The sequence below is a fragment of the Saccostrea cucullata genome, unplaced genomic scaffold (assembly GCF_032062105.1).
Source record: "Saccostrea cucullata isolate Sc308-1 unplaced genomic scaffold, CSIRO_AGI_Scuc_v1 ctg5377, whole genome shotgun sequence".
NCBI classification, from domain to species: domain Eukaryota; kingdom Metazoa; phylum Mollusca; class Bivalvia; order Ostreida; family Ostreidae; genus Saccostrea; species Saccostrea cuccullata.
Window position 1 is genome coordinate 20335 of NW_026930415.1, and position 19983 is coordinate 40317.

General features: G+C 34.7%; 1 protein-coding gene and 1 long non-coding RNA gene across 2 annotated transcripts; one reads left to right on the plus strand and one right to left on the minus strand.

The window, feature by feature from the left end:
• Positions 1-1805: 1805 nt before the first annotated feature.
• On the minus strand, positions 1806-19958 carry LOC134228491 (aladin-like). Its single transcript, XM_062710145.1, has 12 exons — positions 19871-19958; positions 19626-19672; positions 19326-19484; positions 18262-18345; positions 17795-17915; positions 17315-17439; positions 16714-16774; positions 16155-16342; positions 12473-12540; positions 11455-11530; positions 11083-11167; positions 1806-2231 (listed from the first exon to the last, which is right to left on the minus strand). The coding sequence occupies exons 2-12, from the start codon at positions 19670-19672 to the stop codon at positions 2094-2096; spliced, it is 1152 nt and encodes a 383-aa protein (XP_062566129.1). The 5' UTR covers positions 19871-19958; the 3' UTR covers positions 1806-2093.
• LOC134228488 (uncharacterized) lies at positions 5026-6232 on the plus strand. The gene is made up of 2 exons (XR_009984005.1): positions 5026-5237; positions 5921-6232. It is a non-coding gene; the product is annotated as an uncharacterized LOC134228488 (long non-coding RNA).
• Positions 19959-19983: the final 25 nt, after the last annotated feature.

A 19983-nucleotide genomic window follows, 5' to 3' on the forward strand; every position in this document is an offset into this window, starting at 1 on the left:
GAATTCTCTGACAAACTTAAACCTGCAAATATTAATTGGTGCAAACCAATTATTTTGCTTAGTATTAGTACTGTAGATCACTAAATTTTCGCGAGACCTTATTTTCGCTAGATAGTCATTTATTCTTGATAAGCGAGACAAAATTTTCACAAATAGTGGTTATTGTTCTATATATAATATTAAGGAATACTATTATACCCGAGAATTAAAATTTTCGCGAGCACACTGTCTCGCGTAATTATGCGAAAATAAAGTTCTCGCGAATAAAAAGTTATTTACAGTATTCATTAAGCTGCTGATCTGTAGCGTTATGGTTTTATATATTTGTCTTTGACCATAATGCTACAGATCCCGTAGTGCAAAAAAAGGTGCAATATACGGCGCAATATATTTTGCGCTCTTTTGGGGAGAATTTCTCCACTTTCCATCATCGTTCAATCAACTACCTTTCAACCCCTAATTCTAGACACATTATTCAACTAATCTGTATATTTTATTTTATCTCCCAATCCTTTATAGTCGTCTCTACAAGTGCATGATAAACTCGCTTGATTAAAATTATTTGTTAGATTACTGAAAATTCACTTCCAGCTTATTGCTTATTGTAGAGACAACTATAAATGGATGAAAGGTGGATAAACAATACATATTGGCTACAGAATGTGTCTAGAACTAGGGAGTGAAAAGTAGTTGATTGACCAATGCTAGAAAGTGGAGAACGGGATCTGTAGCGTTATGGTCAAAGACAAATATATAAAACCATAACGCTACAGATCTGCAGCTAGTATTTATAGAGAATGTTTCTTCAGTCATGGATTGATTTCAAACCGAAGAATCGCAAATAAAAGATGATACAAATGTGGTAGTGTTAGATAAATGGCATCCTACTAGCTTGGGCTAGTGGGTTAACCCTTTAGCTCAATTGGTAGAGCACTGGACTGGCAAGCCAGAGGTCCCAGATTCAATCCCCAGCAAAAGCAATATTATAATTGTCCCTGGTACATCTGGCGCCCACGTTGGGACTCGGGTATTCTCGGCGGGTGAAAGTTATTGCCCCCAGAACTTCGCCCCCACAGGTGTCGGCACTCCGAAAGAGATGAGGACATCTCATTCTCTGGAGGGGGACAATATGGTAGTGTTAGATAAATGGCATCCTACTAGCTTGGGCTAGTGGGTTAACCCTTTAGCTCAATTGATAGAGCAGTGGACTGGCAAGCCAGAGGTCCCCAGCAGAAGCAATAATTGTCCCTGCTACACAAATAGTACTATTTGGTTTACTGAGTAGAATAGGGGTTACCATAGGTAATTGATATAATTCTTAAAGTTACTTACCAGGCTGAAAAACCTCTAAATAGACTTTTAAACATGATCACTGTTTGTTAGCTTAAGGAAGCTCTAAACAATGCACACCAAAGAGTTCTAATTGTTGGGTAGTTTTAAGGTGTTAGAATTATCTGCCCTGAAAAAATGTTTATTAACAGTTAACTACACAACTTTAATAGACAAAAATATGCTTAGCATTACATTAGACCAAGAACAAGTAATTGAATTAATTATTTCCATTAATTTTCCCAATGTGAGTAACAACACAGTTTCTGTTAATGCATTTTCCATTGTCTTTGAACATTTTTCCTGCAGAAATAGGGCTTTCCCTAGTCCAAAAACTTAAAAAGTGTTTAGAGCTCACTTAACATTTCATTATAATTTATATACATTCCACATCCCCTTTTCGTGGTTTTTTTTCATTAACACCACTAAAGTGCATAACCTCACACGACTATGCTATGAAAAAATTACTGACAGTGTTAATTTTAAGATTGTTTTAATTACATAAACAACCTACACATGAACTGAATCTTGATGAACAGCACACACACAGCATCTGAAAGTCATGATTTCATAACTGTCACATATGCAACTTTCACTCTTTCAAGTAATCCACGTTGTACATGTACTTTCACATCCACATTATTTATACATATCTATGGACAATTTAATATAATGATAGTCATATTCTGGGTCCCATTAATGACAACTGTACACAATTTAAATACACTCTTCATCCCTCTCCATTAGAATCCACGTGTGTCGGTTCAGGTATGTCTATTTATAGGGGACAGTAGGTGACCGTTGAGGGTGGGTGGGGGTGGGTGACGGTACTGAACATTGTGTATCTCATCGCTGGGGATAAAGTACAGAGGGACATAGCGCAACACAGAGGAACTCCAAATCTGTAGAGATAAAGTAAAACATAGTAAAACACTGAGGGACTCCAAATCTGTAGAGATAAAGTAATACATAGTAAAACACTGAGGGACTCCAAATCTGTAGAGATAAAGTAATACATAGTAAAACACTAAGGGACTCCAAATCTGTAGAGATAAAGTAAAACATAGTAAAACACTGAGGGACTCCAAATCTGTAGAGATAAAGTAATGCATAGTAAAACACAGAGGAACTCCAAATCTGTAGAGATAAAGTAATACATAGTAAAACACAGAGGGACTCCAAATCTGTAGAGATAAAGTAATACATAGTAAAACACCGTGGGACTCCAAATCTGTAGAGATAAAGTAATACATAGTAAAACACAGAGGGACTCCAAATCTGTAGATATAAAGTAATACATAGTAAAACACAGAGGAACTCCAAATCTGTAGAGATAAAGTAATACATATTAAAACACAGAGGGACTCCAAATCTGTAGAGATAAAGTAATACATAGTAAAACACAGAGGGACTCCAAATCTGTAAAGATAACGTAATACATTTGATAGTAAAACACAGAGGAACTCCAAATCTGTGAAACAAGAAGGCTAGCAAATCGGTTTTTAAATGATTAAAAAATTACAATTACCAGTAGAACAATTTTGTTTTAGATTTCTTTGAAAAAAATTCAAGATTTAGATCACTCCGAACCAATGATGCAGTAAGACAACAGTGCATTAAAGCTAAAACGAGGAAATAAATAATAAACCCTGAACGATTATTTTTCTGTGTTTGAATGAGGTGAACAACTAATTGAAAAAATGTATTTCATCTTTTAATTTAATGAATTTTCAGCTACTGGCTTATTTCTTGAAGCATAAATGATTCATGCAAGTGTTGAATTGATTGATAGACTGTATGTTTTTTAACGTCCCTATCTAGAATTATTCACTCTTATCAGGTAGGGATCTTTTTTGTGCCAGCACCTACTGTCACACGAGACCGCGCTTTATATGGTCTCATCCGATGGACCAGTCTCCACGGAAGCAAGTGTTAGACACTAAAACATATCAGATTTCAAAAAAGATCAAGTTCTAACTAGAAAACTGACCAGTCAGCAAGGGCCCCGCCATGCATGGGGTAGAATTATAGGGGTGCAGCTTATGGAATGATTCAAAAATATATGACAAATAAGAAACAGCAACTTTAATTTTAAAAAAATTAAAATTTCAAGATAATTCCTGAATATCCAAAAACCTGTTAATAATATCCTTGTATTTAAATAAGGCCATAATAAAAATATTCCTAGATTCTCATCCTCGATTTTATATCCCCGCCTCGATTTTTTTTATTTCTGTTTTTCTTCGTCTTAATTCTGATCGGGATCGGTATTCATCTACCATTCTACTTTCGTTTTAAATTCCGCGAATAGGAAAAACCCCTACATAAACAAATACATGGGCGCAGACATTTTGGACACCCTTAAAGGTTGTGCGGAGGAGAAAATGCTAGCTGGCGCGTGATTGGTCAATAAGAGAAAAGACTTGTTATGTATTTGACAAGTGAAAAAAAGTTGATAAAAATCTGATATCAAGACTTGGGTTTCTTTGAGGTATATAGGAGTTACAGGTAAAAATTTGAAGGGAGGGATGCACTTTGGTTAGAGATTTTCATTTGGTGTCAAACGCACCTAGTTGTAAACAAATGGAAATTGAAAGTAAAAGTGCAACGGCACGGTATATTTTTTCTGGCATTTTTTGTTTTCCAATATCTCGAACTTTCACGACAAAAAGACCATTTTCCCGAAATTAAATATATGTATCAGTGAGAGGTGCTAAAGTTTGTATGGAAGTCTATGGGAAAACATTTGGTGGTGTTTGTCCTATAGAAAAGGCATGATTTCATGGATAAAAATTGATTACAGCCAAAAAATCAATCAGTTTCTATTTTTTCGGCATTGGGATTATATTTTAGTTAGTTTTGACTATTTGTTTAAAAATTAGAGGGTCTGGGTAAATTGGGACTCACAATGGGGACTGCACATAGTGAAAAAATGCCAAACTTTTTGCCCTAGCTCTCATATTTTCAATAAATGTACATGTAAATAATTTTAAATAAATATTTATACCGAAATTTACTGTGAATATTGTAAAAATACAATATCAATATTTATGGGCATCATCAATACACAAAACATATGAATATCCCCCTCGCAGTTTGAGAAATTCATTTAAATCCATGCATGTATTTTATGAGTGTAGACATTGGAACAGATTGAATAATCCTCTTTCAAATTTGTGTTAATCAGAGTTGATTGAATAATTTATAACAAAATTTGACTGCTGTTAGCTAATTAGGGTACTTTGTTTTTACATAAGGGGCATAATCCAGCAGAAAAGCCAGTTTCAGTCATGTAATCAGTGCTGGCTTGAAATAAGAGTTATACTATTGGTGAAACTTAGAGATTACTAGTAGGAAATTTAATTTAAATTACAGTACAATATATTCTTGCTGAAAATACATTGAAAATGCAATAAATATGCAAAATTATAACTGAAAAAATTATGAAAAAAGGTGTCTGAATATCCCTCCTACTTGCCATATCCAATCTTGATATTCTGCTGAAAGGGGGGGGGGGGGTAATTTTGTGCTTTAATCATGCTGAAAAATGAAGGAATTTTGTTTAAATTTGGTTTATTTGAATAACAAGAGTCATGCTTATCTGCAGTTATTTTTTTCAATTTCTTTGATATTTTTAAAAATAATTATCCGAGTAAATTCTATTTAACATGATTTTTTTAAAGGTATTACATCACAAATGCTTAAAAGAAATTCAAAAGATGGTGTAAATAATAAAAAAATTAAGATATAAGCTGCTATATGCATTTATCAGTATGTTTTAATAAAATAAAATGTATTTTAGCCATGCATTATCAAGAAGGAAGAGATTAATGAACCCTACCCTCTTACAATGAACAAAACATGGACACTCTCGGGATGATCCTTTTGCTTTCATTAAGAGTTTCAAGGTATGGTTTTCTTAGAAAATCTAGTTAATCTCTTAATATTTAAGTTATTAAGAACTTTTTATAGATTATTAGAAAATAAATTTCCTCAGAACTGCAGTTATTTAAGCACTTTGCTTACAATTGAGCACTGTATTCAGACAATATGATTTATCTGCCCTTGGCATTTAATCAATTTATTAATTATGGCATTGATAAGAAATAATATGCTAATAAATATATTTGCCTTTTATGAGAATATACATATTTAACATCAATTACATGAAATGATCATGAAAATTGGCTAAAATGTAGGTCACCCCCCTTCAAAATTACAAAATTTTCAATGGGGATGTATTTGATTCTCTGATGCCAGCAACCCACTGCTGATAGATTTTTTTTTTTAAATCTTATGTACATTTGAACTAGATATAATTCTCTTTCTTTCCACTGATTATTTTATCTACATTAGTTTTCACTCTTTCCATAACCCAGCTTTTTCTTACAAAAACCTGCTGATTTTCTTCATTTTTCATTAATAACGGGTACCTGCTACCCTGAATGATTAACATGATCTACCTTCAGAAAATATTAGAGATAATAAGAAAAACAAGCAAAACATAAGCGAAATTAATCATTTTATTTTAAAAGTTTGAAAGAAAAATAGAGAAATGCTTCAATTTATAGACATTTTTTCTGTTTCACAGATGTGGGTCTGATTGACTGGGGAGTGAAATGTAACAGCCAATGGTGTACTTAAGCTAAGACTGTCAGTCCCAATATTCAAGAGGTGAGATAAGCAATGGATATGTGTTCTAAATTTACTAAATTGACCACTTTTTATAAATGTTTCTTTTACTCTATAGGAAAAACCCCTACATAAACAAATACATGGGCGCAGACATTTTGGACACCCAAGGTTGTGCGGAGGAGAAAATGCTAGCTGGCGCGTGATTGGTCAATAAGAGAAAAGACTTGTTATGTATTTGACAAGTGAAATAAAGTTGATAAAAATCTGATATCAAGACTTGGGTTTCTTTGAGGTATATAGGAGTTACAGGTAAAAATTTGAAGGGAGGGATGCACTTTGGTTAGAGATTTTCATTTGGTGTCAAACGCACTTTTAAGTTGTAAACAAATGGAAATTGAAAGTAAAAGTGCAACGGCACGGTATATTTTTTCTGGCATTTTTTGTTTTCCAATATCTCGAACTTTCACGACAAAAAGACCATTTTCCCGAAATTAAATATATGTATCAGTGAGAGGTGCTAAAGTTTGTATGGAAGTCTATGGGAAAACATTTGGTGGTGTTTGTCCCGAAAGTTGAAAAGACGGTAATAGCTGTAATACATGCATATATATTTTAAACAAGGGTCATATTGGTTGAAAAAGATTGGTGATGATGTGAAGTAAGATATAATAATGAACCTTTACTATATGACATTTATTCGGATATTGTAGATAAAATTACACCGATTGACCAGGTCAATAAAAAAATCTGCAAAATAGAAAATATATAAAATAATAAAGTGCCACGCCACAGCATGATACGCCCGTCAAAAAATTACAAATACAATGTATCTTAAACAGTTAAAAGTGCAGGAAAATCATGTCAACCTTGATTTTAAGATTTCAACGATTTTTACAAACACCTTAAAAAATTTGTTTATCCATCTCCTGTGGTGTAGGCATTAATTATAGCAAATATTGCATCATTCATAGATTTCTATACCTTGCCAAATGCCTATCATATTAAACAATATCAAATCAGTCTTCACAACTTAATCTATACCTAATTAATTTTGGAAATAAAAGGCTGGCCATCAAATATAAACTGACCAACAGTTCTGCTGCCTGATTCCCGAAGGAGAGATAAGACCATGCTCTGAAGAAATGAAAGAGACATGCAGCTAGCCTTCCTACATTGAACACATTAATTAATCTTTAACTGGATGCAACTTGTCTACTCATTACTCCCAAAAGATTATTGGATCTGCACTATCTACCATAAAACATTTTTAAAACATATAAAACGTCTGACTCAATGATTTTTTTTTTAGATTTAATGTCAGACAGTTAATTGTTAATATGCAATTCATATGAACATGCAGATTCCACCCCTACCCCCATAAAATTAATTTTTAAGTTCATAATATTATGTAATATCAAAATAGTTTAATATGCAATATCAGATTAGTTTTAATTACTTCTAATCAAATTCATTTTAAAACTTAGGCTAGCCAACAAGAGCTATTTTTAATCCAACAGGCTTACCCATTTGGCCCAATACTCAAGGGATATAGATAGCAGCGATGCTCTTACAGCTACTCCTCACACTAAACTCATTAATTTCTCTCTTTAATTTGACATGCAATATTCTTCTTGACCAGTGCTTGATAATTAGACACATGGGAGTGGTGGAATTTCTCAGACATACATTATATTTGTTTAGATTGCTGTCAAGTATATGCTAAAAAAATAAGTATTTTCTTGATTTAACATTTTTCTAATAAGGTTAGTGCAATAGTTTTACATTTTTTTGAATGTTTAAATGAATAGGAAAAAAGACATTTTTTTTTTTTTAAAATTCCACTTAAATTAAAGGTCACAGTGACCTTAAAATAGGGTGCGACACACCTTCTACCTAAGATGCATAAACTGGCCAAGTTTGATGATTCTAAGTCTAATAGTTTTCTAGTTATGGACCGGACAGGATTTTTCCATATTTGGCTATAACTTTTTAATTATAGGTCAGAGCGACCTACTTTTTGTGTGCGACACACCTTCTACCCAAGATGTATCAGCTGACAAAGTTTGATAACTCTAGACCTTATAGTATTAAAGTTATGAGCCGGACACGAGAAAAGCTAACAGACGGACGGACGGACAGCTAGACAGACAGACGGACACAAAGCCTATAACATAATACGTCCCGTCTTAAGACGGGCGTATAAAAACCGCCCGCCCGCCTCGATTTTTCGGATGAGATTATCTAGCAATTTATTTATTATGGCCTAAGGCAGTAAAGAACAACTCAACACTGAATGTATATCTTAACAATAATGAAGCTTATGTAATATAAAATGCCAGCCTTCAATGAATGCAAGTACAAATCATGAAGGCTTGACCTAACTTCAAAACAAACAGCAGTAGCAGACAAAGGTTTTCATTAATCTTAAAGTGATAGATAAAGATAAGCCTTCTAAATTTTCTGCAGCAGACTAGATAATTAATCCCAAAGGGTTAATTGTACTTCTCTCTCATCATTTTCTTCTTAATTTATAATCAGTACTTTTTCAGTATTAATGATAGAATGAGGTTTTTATCCTACTACCTTAACAAGAGGCCCACGTGCCTTATAGGTCACCTGAGCATCATGCAACAACTTTCAAATGATTGAATTTGGTTCATGTTTTAAGCTAGATGCTATTACATTCACGATTTTGAAAGAGGCACCAATGCTAATCATAACTTATACACTTAGCAATTGTTTGGTTTGTTTACTTAATACCCATAAGCAGGGTAGGGGAACAAAAATGTATGTCAACTAATCAGTAATATTCAGCGATAATCAGGAGTGCTCCTACCACACATGAACCCCTGACCCTAGGTCTACACATTGCAAAATTTTTGAAAAGGCACACTCGCTTATCAAAAATGTTTGATTTATACCAAGGAGCATATTTCAAGCAATTCATTTTCAGTATATAAGTAGAGCCCCCCATCCCCAACCCCAAAAATTTTGGTATCCCAGACCCAGGGGCCTTGAAATTCACAATTCTGGAAGAAGAGCCCATCATAAATATGTAAATAGTTCATCTGCTTATTTCCCAGAAGTAGAGAAAAAGATTTTCATAGATGTAATGCATTTTCACTACATAATCAATAGAGCCCCGCCCTAACACCATAACCCCTGACCCTGGGGCAATAAAATTCACAATTTATGTAGAGACACTCTTGCTCATCATACTTAATTAGTTTATTTAATACCTAGGAGCACAGAAGAAGATTTTCAAAGATTTAATGCATTTTCACTATATAATCAATAGAGCCCCACCCTAACACCATAACCCCTCACCCTGGGGCCAAAAAATTCACAATTTATGTAGAGACACTCTTGCTTATCATAATTATGTACTTAGTAAGTTTATCAAATACTCAGGAACAGAGAAGAAGATTTTCAAAGATTTAATGCATTTTCACTATATAATCAATAGAGCCCCGCCCTAACACCATAACCCCTGACCCTGGGGCAATAAAATTCACAATTTTGGTAGAGGCACTCTTGCTCATCATAACTATGAACTTAATTAGTTCATTTAATACAAAGGAGCAGATAAGATTTTCAAAGAATTCATGTATTTTCACTATATAATCAATAGAGCCCTGCCCTAACACCAGAACCCCTGACCCTGGGGCCATAAAATTCACAATTTTGGTAGAGACACTCTTGCTCATCATAACTATGCACTTAGTTGGTTTATTTAATACATAGGAGCAGAGAAGAAGATTTTCAAAGAAATAATGCATTTTCACTATATACTTATTTAGTCCCACCCTAGCACTAGAACCCCTGACCCCAGGGCCATGAATTTCACAATTTTGGTAGAGGACTCAATGCTGAATACAATCATGCAAACAGTTTGATTGCTTGATGTCCAGGAGTAAAGAAGAAGATTTTTAAAGATTGCATTAATTTTAGTGTTTTTGGCCTCACCCCTCAGGCCCCAGGGGGGCAGGGATCATGAAATTCAAAATTTTTGTTCCCCTTCACCCATAGATGCTTTGTGTCAAATTTGGTTGAAATTGGTTGAGTGGTTGCAAAGAAGAAGCTGAAAATGTTCAAATGTTAACACACGATGGACGACGGACGTCGCACGACGCAAAACGACGGACGAAAACAGATAGCAATAGGTCACCTGAGTTTACTCAGGTGACCTAAAAATCAATAATATTCTTGAATTTTCATGAAGCAAGAAAAAAAATAAATAAATAAAAATAAAAAAAATATATCTCCTTTAATCTATTTCTTGTTTTAAGAATTCAATGAAATGAGAACTCATTCTGTAGGGTATTTCAACAAAAATAAAGTAAAAACATTTATACTTCAATCGACTTTAATGGACTTAACTTCAAAACAAACTTCATTTGTAGACAGAGATGGTAATTATTCTCAATGTGACAGATAAAGATAATGCTTTGGATTTTCTTCAGGAGGAAAGCTAATTGATCCCAAGGGACTCATTCATTGCAGTATTCAGTTTACAATGGGAGCATTTTCAGAAGTTATCTCTCTTTGCCAATTCATTCTTATATAAAGTTAAGGAATCTACCCCACCACCCAGCTCCAAACAAGAGGACATCGAAAAACAAACTTAGCATCAAAATATGTCTTTTTGCCTACTGAACTACCATACCAAATTTGAACTTAATTGGACAACCATAAAAAAAGTTTTTGGGAAAAAACAGAAAATTTGTGGACGGAAGAATGACAGAAGGACAGACAGACAGTGATTACTATAGGGCACCCGCAAATCCTTGCGGGGCCCTAATAAAATCTATCATTTTTCCACATGCTCTGAGAGTTTGAGACCACAACATCCTAGATATTCAGTTCATACTTACAATGTAGAGTAATGTCCCTTTGTCATAATTTACTTACAATGGAGAGTAACGCCCCTTTGTCATAGTTAGGTTGGAATGATTTACTTTATACAATGGAGAGTAACACCCCTTTGTCATAGTTAGGTTGGAATGATTTACTTATCATGGAGAGTTATGTCCTTTTGTCATAATTAGGTTGGAATAATTTACTTACAATGGAGAGTAGCGCCCCTTTGTCATAGTTAGGTTGGAATGATTTACTTACAATAGAGAGTAGCGCCCCTTTGTCATAATTAGGTTGGAATGATATCTGTTGAGGGAATTCTCCAGCTTCTCCTTGTATTAATCCACTGAAAAAAATATTAACAACATAAATTTCCTCTGTTCGTATACATTACTATTTTGAGCTCACTTTGCAATAAGCCCTTCACTAGAAGACCAAGATGAAGCTTTTTATTAATGAATACATTCATTTTCCCCATTTATGTAAGTAACAAATCCAACCATTATTTCTGTTCATCAGTAATGGGAGAAAAGGAAGGGAATGGCCCCAGCTATATTCATGGTGGAGTAAAAAGATGTTAATTTTTTTTCTATCAGAATCCTCCCCCCCCCAAAAAAAAGAAAACCCACTTACCATGGGGTAATCTCCAACATGGGGTTTATCTTTGTCCTGAAGACAGCTACAAATGGCAGAACCTGACCCCGGTCATCTACAAAATACAACAACAAAATTACAGTGTAATGTACAACAGTGAATCAAACCTGGCCACAGTCCTCTAAAATACAAACATAATAACAGGCAACTAACACGGAAGTCTAAGATTTGAAACATTAAAGTTTATCTATAAGATGGGATATGGTGCTCCAAAGTCACTTATAGGAAGAAGAAATTTGCTGTCATTTTTTATGTCAAGAAAAATAGCTTTAACAACTCCAACAAAGGAAATACACATGTAATTGTTCCCAATAATCAATTTCGATTACTTCATGTAAAATGCCCAAATTTAATCTTTTCTTATAAATTCTGCTTTAAAATATACCACAATTTTTTTGGACAATACTTGGAGCCCAAACCCTTGACATGACATTCACCACCCAGTGCTGTCAGTTACCATGCTGTGGTGGTGTTCCCTTTAATCATTGTTAACGTACCATGTAGAGTTACAGCTAATCTTTCCCCTTGTCTATCAATGTTAACGTACCATGTAGAGTTACAGCTAATCTTTCCCCTTGTCTATCAATGTTAACGTACCATGTAGAGTTACAGCTAATCTTTCCCCTTGTCTATCAATGTTAACGTACCATGTAGAGTTACAGCTAATCATTCCCCTTGTCTATCAATGTTAACGTACCATGTAGAGTTACAGCTAATCTTTCCCCTTGTCTATCAGTGATAACGTACCATGTAAAGTTACAGCTAATCTTTCCCCTTGTCTATCAATGTTAACATACCATGTAGAGTTACAGCTAATCTTTCCCCTTGTCTATCAATGTTAACGTACCATGTAGAGTTACAGCTAATCTTTCCCCTTGTCTATCAATGTTAACGTACCATGTAGAGTTACAGCTAATCATTCCCCTTGTCTATCAATGTTAACGTACCATGTAGAGTTACAGCTAACCTTTCCCCTTGTCTATCAATGTTAACATACCATGTAGAGTTACAGCTAATCTTTCCCCATGTCGATCCATCACCATACTCTGTACATGTCCCCCTACCCTATGTAAAAAGAAAATCATGGAAATATTAGTTAATATGTGTACATGTACTACAATTTCAAAGTGTCTTAATTTCATCCATGGCTCATGAAGACCATGTACATCAGACATAATTCAAACATGAATAAATTCAAACATTCATAATCCAAAACGCAGAAGTGTTTCTTCATATTTATATTGCCAATAAATTTCCCCTTTGATTCTTTACAAAATTAAATACTTAAAATTTTCTCATGAACTACCATGAATAAGCATGAATATCTCTATGTCTCTATTGTTACATCATAATACCGCACTTGAGTCAATTAAAAAATATAATGCAAACTGTTTTACTTTAAAAATGACAGTTGAATGGTGTAAATTTATGGCAACTCATCAGAAAAATAATACAAGAGGCCCACGGGCCTTATAGGTCACCTGAATATCATGTAACAACTTTCCAGCGATTGTATTTGGGTAGTGTTTTAAGCCAAAAGCCATGAAATTCACAAATTTTGAAAGAGGCACCATTGCTTATCAAAGGGCAGATTTCAAAGCATTAATTTATTTTTAGTCAAAGTACCCCCTTGGTACCCCTGACCCAGCAGCCCTGAAATTATCTATTTTGAAAGAGGACCCTTTCTTCATTATAAGGCCAGCATTTTTTTTTATGTTTAGGTTTAGTTTTGAACATGAGAATAAAAAAGTCCCGAAGGAAAAGGAAATAATTTTTTTTGATAAATCAATTATTAACATTTGTACATTCTTTTTTATGCTATCTAAATAGGCTCCTTACCACTGGACATATAATGCTTACAAATAGGAAAGTAGAACATTTAATTGCTTATTTCATCATCTGCCAGTTTGGGCCAGTTATATAAATTTTGTGATGTTGATCAAAATATATTTTAAAAATTCGATCCTTTAAAAGTCTTTCAATACATCTTCATTTTCTTAATATGTGTTAGGTGAATGTGTAGACATTGTTCTAAAATTTACTCGATGCCTAAAATTATAATTCCTATCATTAAAAATGACAGGAAATATTGGGGAGTAGGGTCAACATTTTTTCAATTAAGTGTAAAATAATTTTTCTGGCTGACACAAATGATACTACATATATTTGTATATTCTTGCCTTTTACAGGTCCAGTACAATCAGTACATTTAGCTACGTAGGTAGAATTACCTACGTAGCTTTATTTACCTACCTCAAGTAGCTTTATTTAGCTATTTCAATGTAACGTTTCTTTTTATGGAAAAAAGACAAAAAATCGCAGTTTAATGACTATTGATATTTATACTAGGGAAACTTTATTACAATTACAGGCTTAGTTTGGACTTTCAGTAAGGGGTGGCATTCTCAACGTTACCTAATTAGCTTCTGAAATTTACACAGCTTCCCGTCACTGTTGAAATATACATGTGATAGAGATGCGGTCGAATGTAGTAAATAGCCAATTAAAACTTCTCTCACGACACAGAGGTTGGGCATAAGTCGTCTCATCGTTATCAACAACAATTAAAGTTCCTGATGTTATTAATTTCGTAACCAATGAGAATCTACTAGTATTCGCTTTTACGTAGCGCCGAGAAAGTCACGCCCTATTGAAAGTCCAAAGATAGGGTGAAAAACTCATAAAAAACATTCCAGAGCAGAGATAGTTTAAACATCGCTGTGTTTGGTCAATTTAGAGCAAAACATGTAATTCCATTGTTTGGTTATCTGTCCGTGCGGTGAGGCATGACTGAGTATGATTACTTCACATTGTGCTGAATAATTACCGACCTATCATCATGTTAACCAGAACTGGACTTCTTTGTCATTTCATTCAAGGAGTAACTGTTCTAACTGTTATACATAGCCCCAAAACTTTCAGAACTTTGATTGCAATTGCACAGAAAAAGACATTTCTTCAAGAGGGAATTTTTCATGAATTGTTTTCAGATGAGTTCAAAGTTGAAAATGATCACTGCATTTGAAATGATAGTTTTTGCACATCCTGAGAAAAATGCTTTTTTATAGAAATAAATTCATTTGGTAGCTAAATCAAGCTACATGAGGTAGGTAAATAAAGCTACGTAGGTAATTCTACCTACGTAGCTAAATGTACTGATTGTACTGGACCTGTTTTAATAGTGGATTTTTTTTTTATTTCTTCACTTCAGGTTATTGTTTATTTCTTCCTCAAATGGACTTCACTTCTCCCATAGTTTTATTCATTACATCTGATGCATAAGCAACCATTTTCTGAAGAATGATGCTTAGACTGTAAGCTATAACAGAGACCTAAACAATGTCCATGGCAATATGCAATAGCTACCACGGGCAGTTTAAAACCTGGGGGAGGAAAATAATTTACAGTTACTTTTGAAACGAATACATAATTATCTCACCAGCATGTCATTGTGCAACAAAGTCGTCAGCTTTTAACTCTTTACAACTTACAGAATTGCTATACAATATATATATTGAATCCTCGCGTCATAGAAATATTACTTTACCATTTCCCCGCAAGCACTTTATAGCGGTGTCCAAATTTCTCTAAAGTTTAGCATAAATAATATTCTGAAATAATATTTTAATTAGAAAATAACTTTTCTTATTTTTTGATATTCGAGCAAGTATAAAAAAGTTGGAATTTGGCAGTAAATTGAAGATTAAATGAACTTTTTAAAGTGTGTGAAAATGCGTGATTGCGGGAAAACGGTAAATGCGTGATTTTGCGTTAGAAATAGGATATGGTATATGCGTTAAAATGTGTGACTGTGGGGAAGGGTGTTAATTTGTCCTTTGAACGGGTGAAACGTTTTGAATGGCACTCTTATCGATGAATTTTACACTAAACCATGCTAAATTCTTGGATGTAGCTTTATTTAACCGCCGTTTCATCTGAAAACCGGAAGTGCAAGTTCGTAAATTTGAAATCTCAATCCCGACTCAAATTTGACATCGGAAAGAAAAAAAAATGTTGTTTTTTTTCTAAAAGTTCAAAACCTTGAGCGGAGGGTTTGTAAAACTGAAAATAAAATTAATCCTGGCCTTAGATATGTAATTAGATCATTAGCATATTAACCAAGAGCAAAGGATAAGATTCATACATTTCACTATATTAGAGCCCCACCCTAAAACAAGAACCCCTGACCCTGGGGCCATAAAATTCACAATTTTGGTAGAGGCACTCTTGCTTATCATAACTATGTACTTAGTTAGTTTATTTATTACCCAGGAGCAGAGAACAAGATTTTCAAAGAATAAATGTATTTTCACTATATAATCAATAGAGCCCCGCCCTAACACCAGAACCCCTGACCCTGGGGCCATAAAATTCACAATTTTGGTAGAGGCACTCTTGCTCATCATAACTATGTACTTAGTTGGTTTATTTAATACCCAGGAGCAGAGAAGAAGATTTTCAAAGAAATAATGCATTTTCACTACCTACTTATTTAGCCCCGCCCTAGCACTAGAACCCCTGACCCTGGGGCCATGAATTCCACAATTTTGGTAGAGGACTCATTGCTGATTACAATCATGCAAACAGTTTGACTGCTTGATGTCCAGGAGTAACCTCATGAACCTTCAATAATCAAATTCATTTCTTAAATTAACCAATGCATATAAACTCGTACACACTTGACCACATTCCCGTCCACAGTGGCTATCTCCACCTCTGCCAGATTGACAGACACAACAGCAGACTGTGATCCACCAATCACAGTGGACGTATCATCTTCACTGGTGGAAAATGTAAGGGAGTATATGACTGGCTCATTCTCAGTGGCAAATAGTAAGGTTCTTCCATCTGGACTCCAGCAAGCAGCCTGTTCAAATGATATTGAAAATTAATATTGGAATAAACTTCTTTTCAGAGAAATTTCACATCAAATTGTATCCAAAGCATTGCTTTCATAGTAGAAAGAAATATGGTACATACTGATTAAAAAAATATTAAAAAAAAGAAAAATCATTTCAACTGCAGTCTGCTGCATATGATTTTTTTATCCCCAGGATTGTGTGTGTCTGGAATATGTCCCCAAAAGGTTTCTAAACATCTCTGCAACCTTCATTATAAAATCTTTCATTGTAAGAAGGACATTTTCTTGTACATTATGTAACTTTACAGTCTACAGTGAATTACCTTACAGTGATTTACACCGTGCATTATGTAACTTTACAGTGTGGAGTGGATTACCTTACACCGACTTGTGCATTTTGTCCAAACTTCACATGTCCATTTCTTTGTTTCCCAAACTCTAAAATGAAAATAAAATGGCTTTAATCTGTGTTGAAAATCTTTTCAGATTGAAACAAGATGTTTGTGAAACACTAAAGAACCCCCCCCCCCCTTTTAATCACATGCCTACTGATGTACATTATAGAATTGCATTAATTTCAATCTGGACAATTTTACAAAGCAGTTCTCAAGAAGAAAATTTTTCAAAGGTGATTCTTTATAATTGCGAGGCAAAACTTTAGATTCGCTTTAAAGTCTAATTAATCCAAAGTGCCATGGATTGAACGAAAATGAATCTTGATCATTGGAATGAATTTATGTGTAATTTGAAAACTTGTAACTATTGTTTTTGAGATTTAAAAAAATCTTGTCAAGTCTCTGATGGGGACCACAATTTGAACAATCTTGAGTCTACGGTGAAATTAGATATTTGCATAACATTTATGGAACTGCAAAACTTACAGAACTTTTCCAGTCTTTGTTGTTATAACATTATTATAATTTAACATTTATAAAAATCAAAGCCATAATTGAAATTAAGCTGTAGGTCAATATTCACCTGAACAATCGGGAGGGTGTGGCTGAGAAAACTTTGGACCCATCAGGGGACCACCTCAGGAGAGACACGCCCCCACCCCCGAGTCTCCGCAGGGGGACACCAGTCTCCATGGGAACATCCCAGGCCTAAAGCAAAAATAGAACAGGACTTAAAAGATAACCTAATCAGCCAACACAAAAATAGATCACGACTGATTCAGGGCAGTTTTTGTGTTTATCTTTTTGTTGTATTAAAACCTAATCAGCCATTACAGACTCCCTTTACAAATGTAGATTTACATCATATTATGAATACACTGAATATTTATAACACTTTAAATCACTTTTTCATTATATCTCTATAACCCTTTTCTATAATTCAAAATACATGTATAAGTTTTTGAGATAACCAATTTCAATTGTATTTTTTATTGACATAGTATTGTAAGTTAATTTTCAGAGAGTGTTAAGGACTCAGCACGGTCTCCATGGTGACTGTTACCATGAGGGAGGTGTCCACGGGTGAGGCTGAGAGGAGGATCCTACCACTGGGGTCCCAGGCCAGGCAGGTGACGGGGGAGTGATTTGTCTGCTGTAGGACCTGACAGGAACTGGTGGACGGCCTGTCAAGGTCAAGGTCACAGTGTTAAAAATATACGCAGACAAAAATTACCAAGCTCATCACAACAAATGTTAATCTATAAGTGATGACACTGTCTCTCATCAATTGAATGTTTGTCCTTGCAAGTATTGTCACAAAGGGACTTACAGTTACTTTGGGATGGACCTACAGTCCCTGAAACGTTCTACTATCACATTTTTCTGTTCACTCAGCTTTTGTTCACTGTTCGCTCTGCGTTCCTTTACCATTCAGGTGGGAAAGTAGAACTTTTTAGGGACTATACCTAAAAACTTGAGCTATAGTGCGGTAGGCTCTATCTGTAAGTTACCTGTTAGTACTTATCTTACCTTGTAGCTAGAGAGGTGGGCTCCACGTGCCAGATAAGGACACAGGACTGACAGCCAACAGCTAGGACAGACGCCGACTGGGGTCTGTAAAGGTCATATAGTGTATATTAGTAATCTACTAAAAAAGCTATAATTAATGTTAACATCATAATGGTTATTGCAACTATTTCCTGTTGCCTGCATGGCTCAATGGTAAGAGCATCTGCTCTAGATTCACGAAGTAAGAAGTTGATCCTTACGCCACGTACAGGTTCAAATCCCACTGTGAGACATGGAGACCGGTCCTTCGGATGAGACCGTATTAACCAAGGTGTTATGTCACATTAGGTGTGTGGCATGAAAACAATCTCTCCTCCTTGGTTATAAGTGCAGAGGATAGAGAAAAAAATGTTTTTGACCAGCAAAGGTGGCATCTCCATACAAGTGAAAAATTCAATTATTTCCAGAACTTATACTGTAGAAGTTGAAAATATTACGAAGTTTTTAATTTCACTGTGTTCACGATTTAAGAATTTTCCGCGAATTTTAAACCATCGTGATTATTATTTAACGTCATTTCTACCGAGAAACAGTCATAGTACCTGAATATTAACAAACGATTCTCCGTGAAATTAAAACCGTTGTGAAAGGTAACTTTGTAACAAACCATGAAATTTTAGACATGTGAAGTTAAAGACGTCTACAGTATTATTACAGTTACATTGTAAACATGCTGCCAATGGTATTTTAGTCTCAATGTCACATACATGTGTATATTTTTTTTTAACCCACAATATACTAGCTGATACGGTAAACTCGTTTAGTACAAACATGGATACTGCCAAATCACAGATATAGCAAAGTCATCTTGGCTCCCCAGTTTTATAAATTAAATGAATTTCTTATATGGTTATAGCAAATTATGGATATAGTGAAGAAATTTCATAGATCCCAGTGACTTCATTATAACCCAGTCTTGCTGTACACCAATAAAATCTAACTTCCCTAGCTACTATATTAAAAGGTGTAAAAATTCAGATTTTTCATTTTTTAACAACAAAATATCAACATTTCAGAATACTTACTGCCAAGCTAGTGCAGCTACGTTTTTCTGTAGCTTATGTTTGAGGGTGGGAACTAGATCACTCTTCCCAGAATGCACTTTGATTGAGTCATCAGCAAGGGCGCAGGCCAATTTAAGGGTATGTGGATGCCAAGCAAAAGCACGCACTGGACTACTAGGCCTGAAATAAACATTACCAAGTGTAAACAAATACACGTTCTGTGTATACAATATTAAACTGGTCCCTCAAAAGTAAGAAAAAATCCTTCCCCATATGTTTAAAACTGAGGCGAAATTTTAATCTTGTGAAGATGTTCCTCACCAGTTCGGTATGTCTGTAAACTTGGTAATGATTTCTTCATTGGACATCTGCAAAAATAATCAATGATTAGTAAATGTATCTACTAGTACCACAGCATTATAAACTGATGTTTGGTAAAATTAGTACAATTCATTTTAATGATCTTTCTTTTGTATAGATATGACAAGATGCATTGATATAATGTGCATGCTTTACTGTATGTTTGTGATATAGCAGTGTATATTATTATGTTCTGCTTTACTTACAGAGAGATGAGGGAAGACGGAGCCGTGGAGAGAGTTGGCCCAGCGAACGAAGGTCAAGGTCTTCTTAGCCAGGACGCCCACACACTCAGGGACTACAAACAAGGGGACCGCAT

What these genes read in the sequence shown, in the direction of transcription:
- LOC134228491 (XM_062710145.1), bottom strand. Translation starts at nt 19,672, where the DNA reads ATGTCCAATGAAGAAATCATTACCAAGTTTACAGACATACCGAACTG. An exon ending in CCCACCTCTCTAGCTACAAG is followed by an intron (nt 17,916 to 18,261) that starts GTAAGATAAGTA and finishes TGACCTTGACAG; the next exon opens with GCCGTCCACCAGTTCCTGTC. An exon ending in ATTAGCTGTAACTCTACATG is followed by an intron (nt 11,531 to 12,472) that starts GTATGTTAACAT and finishes TGTATTTTGTAG; the next exon opens with ATGACCGGGGTCAGGTTCTG.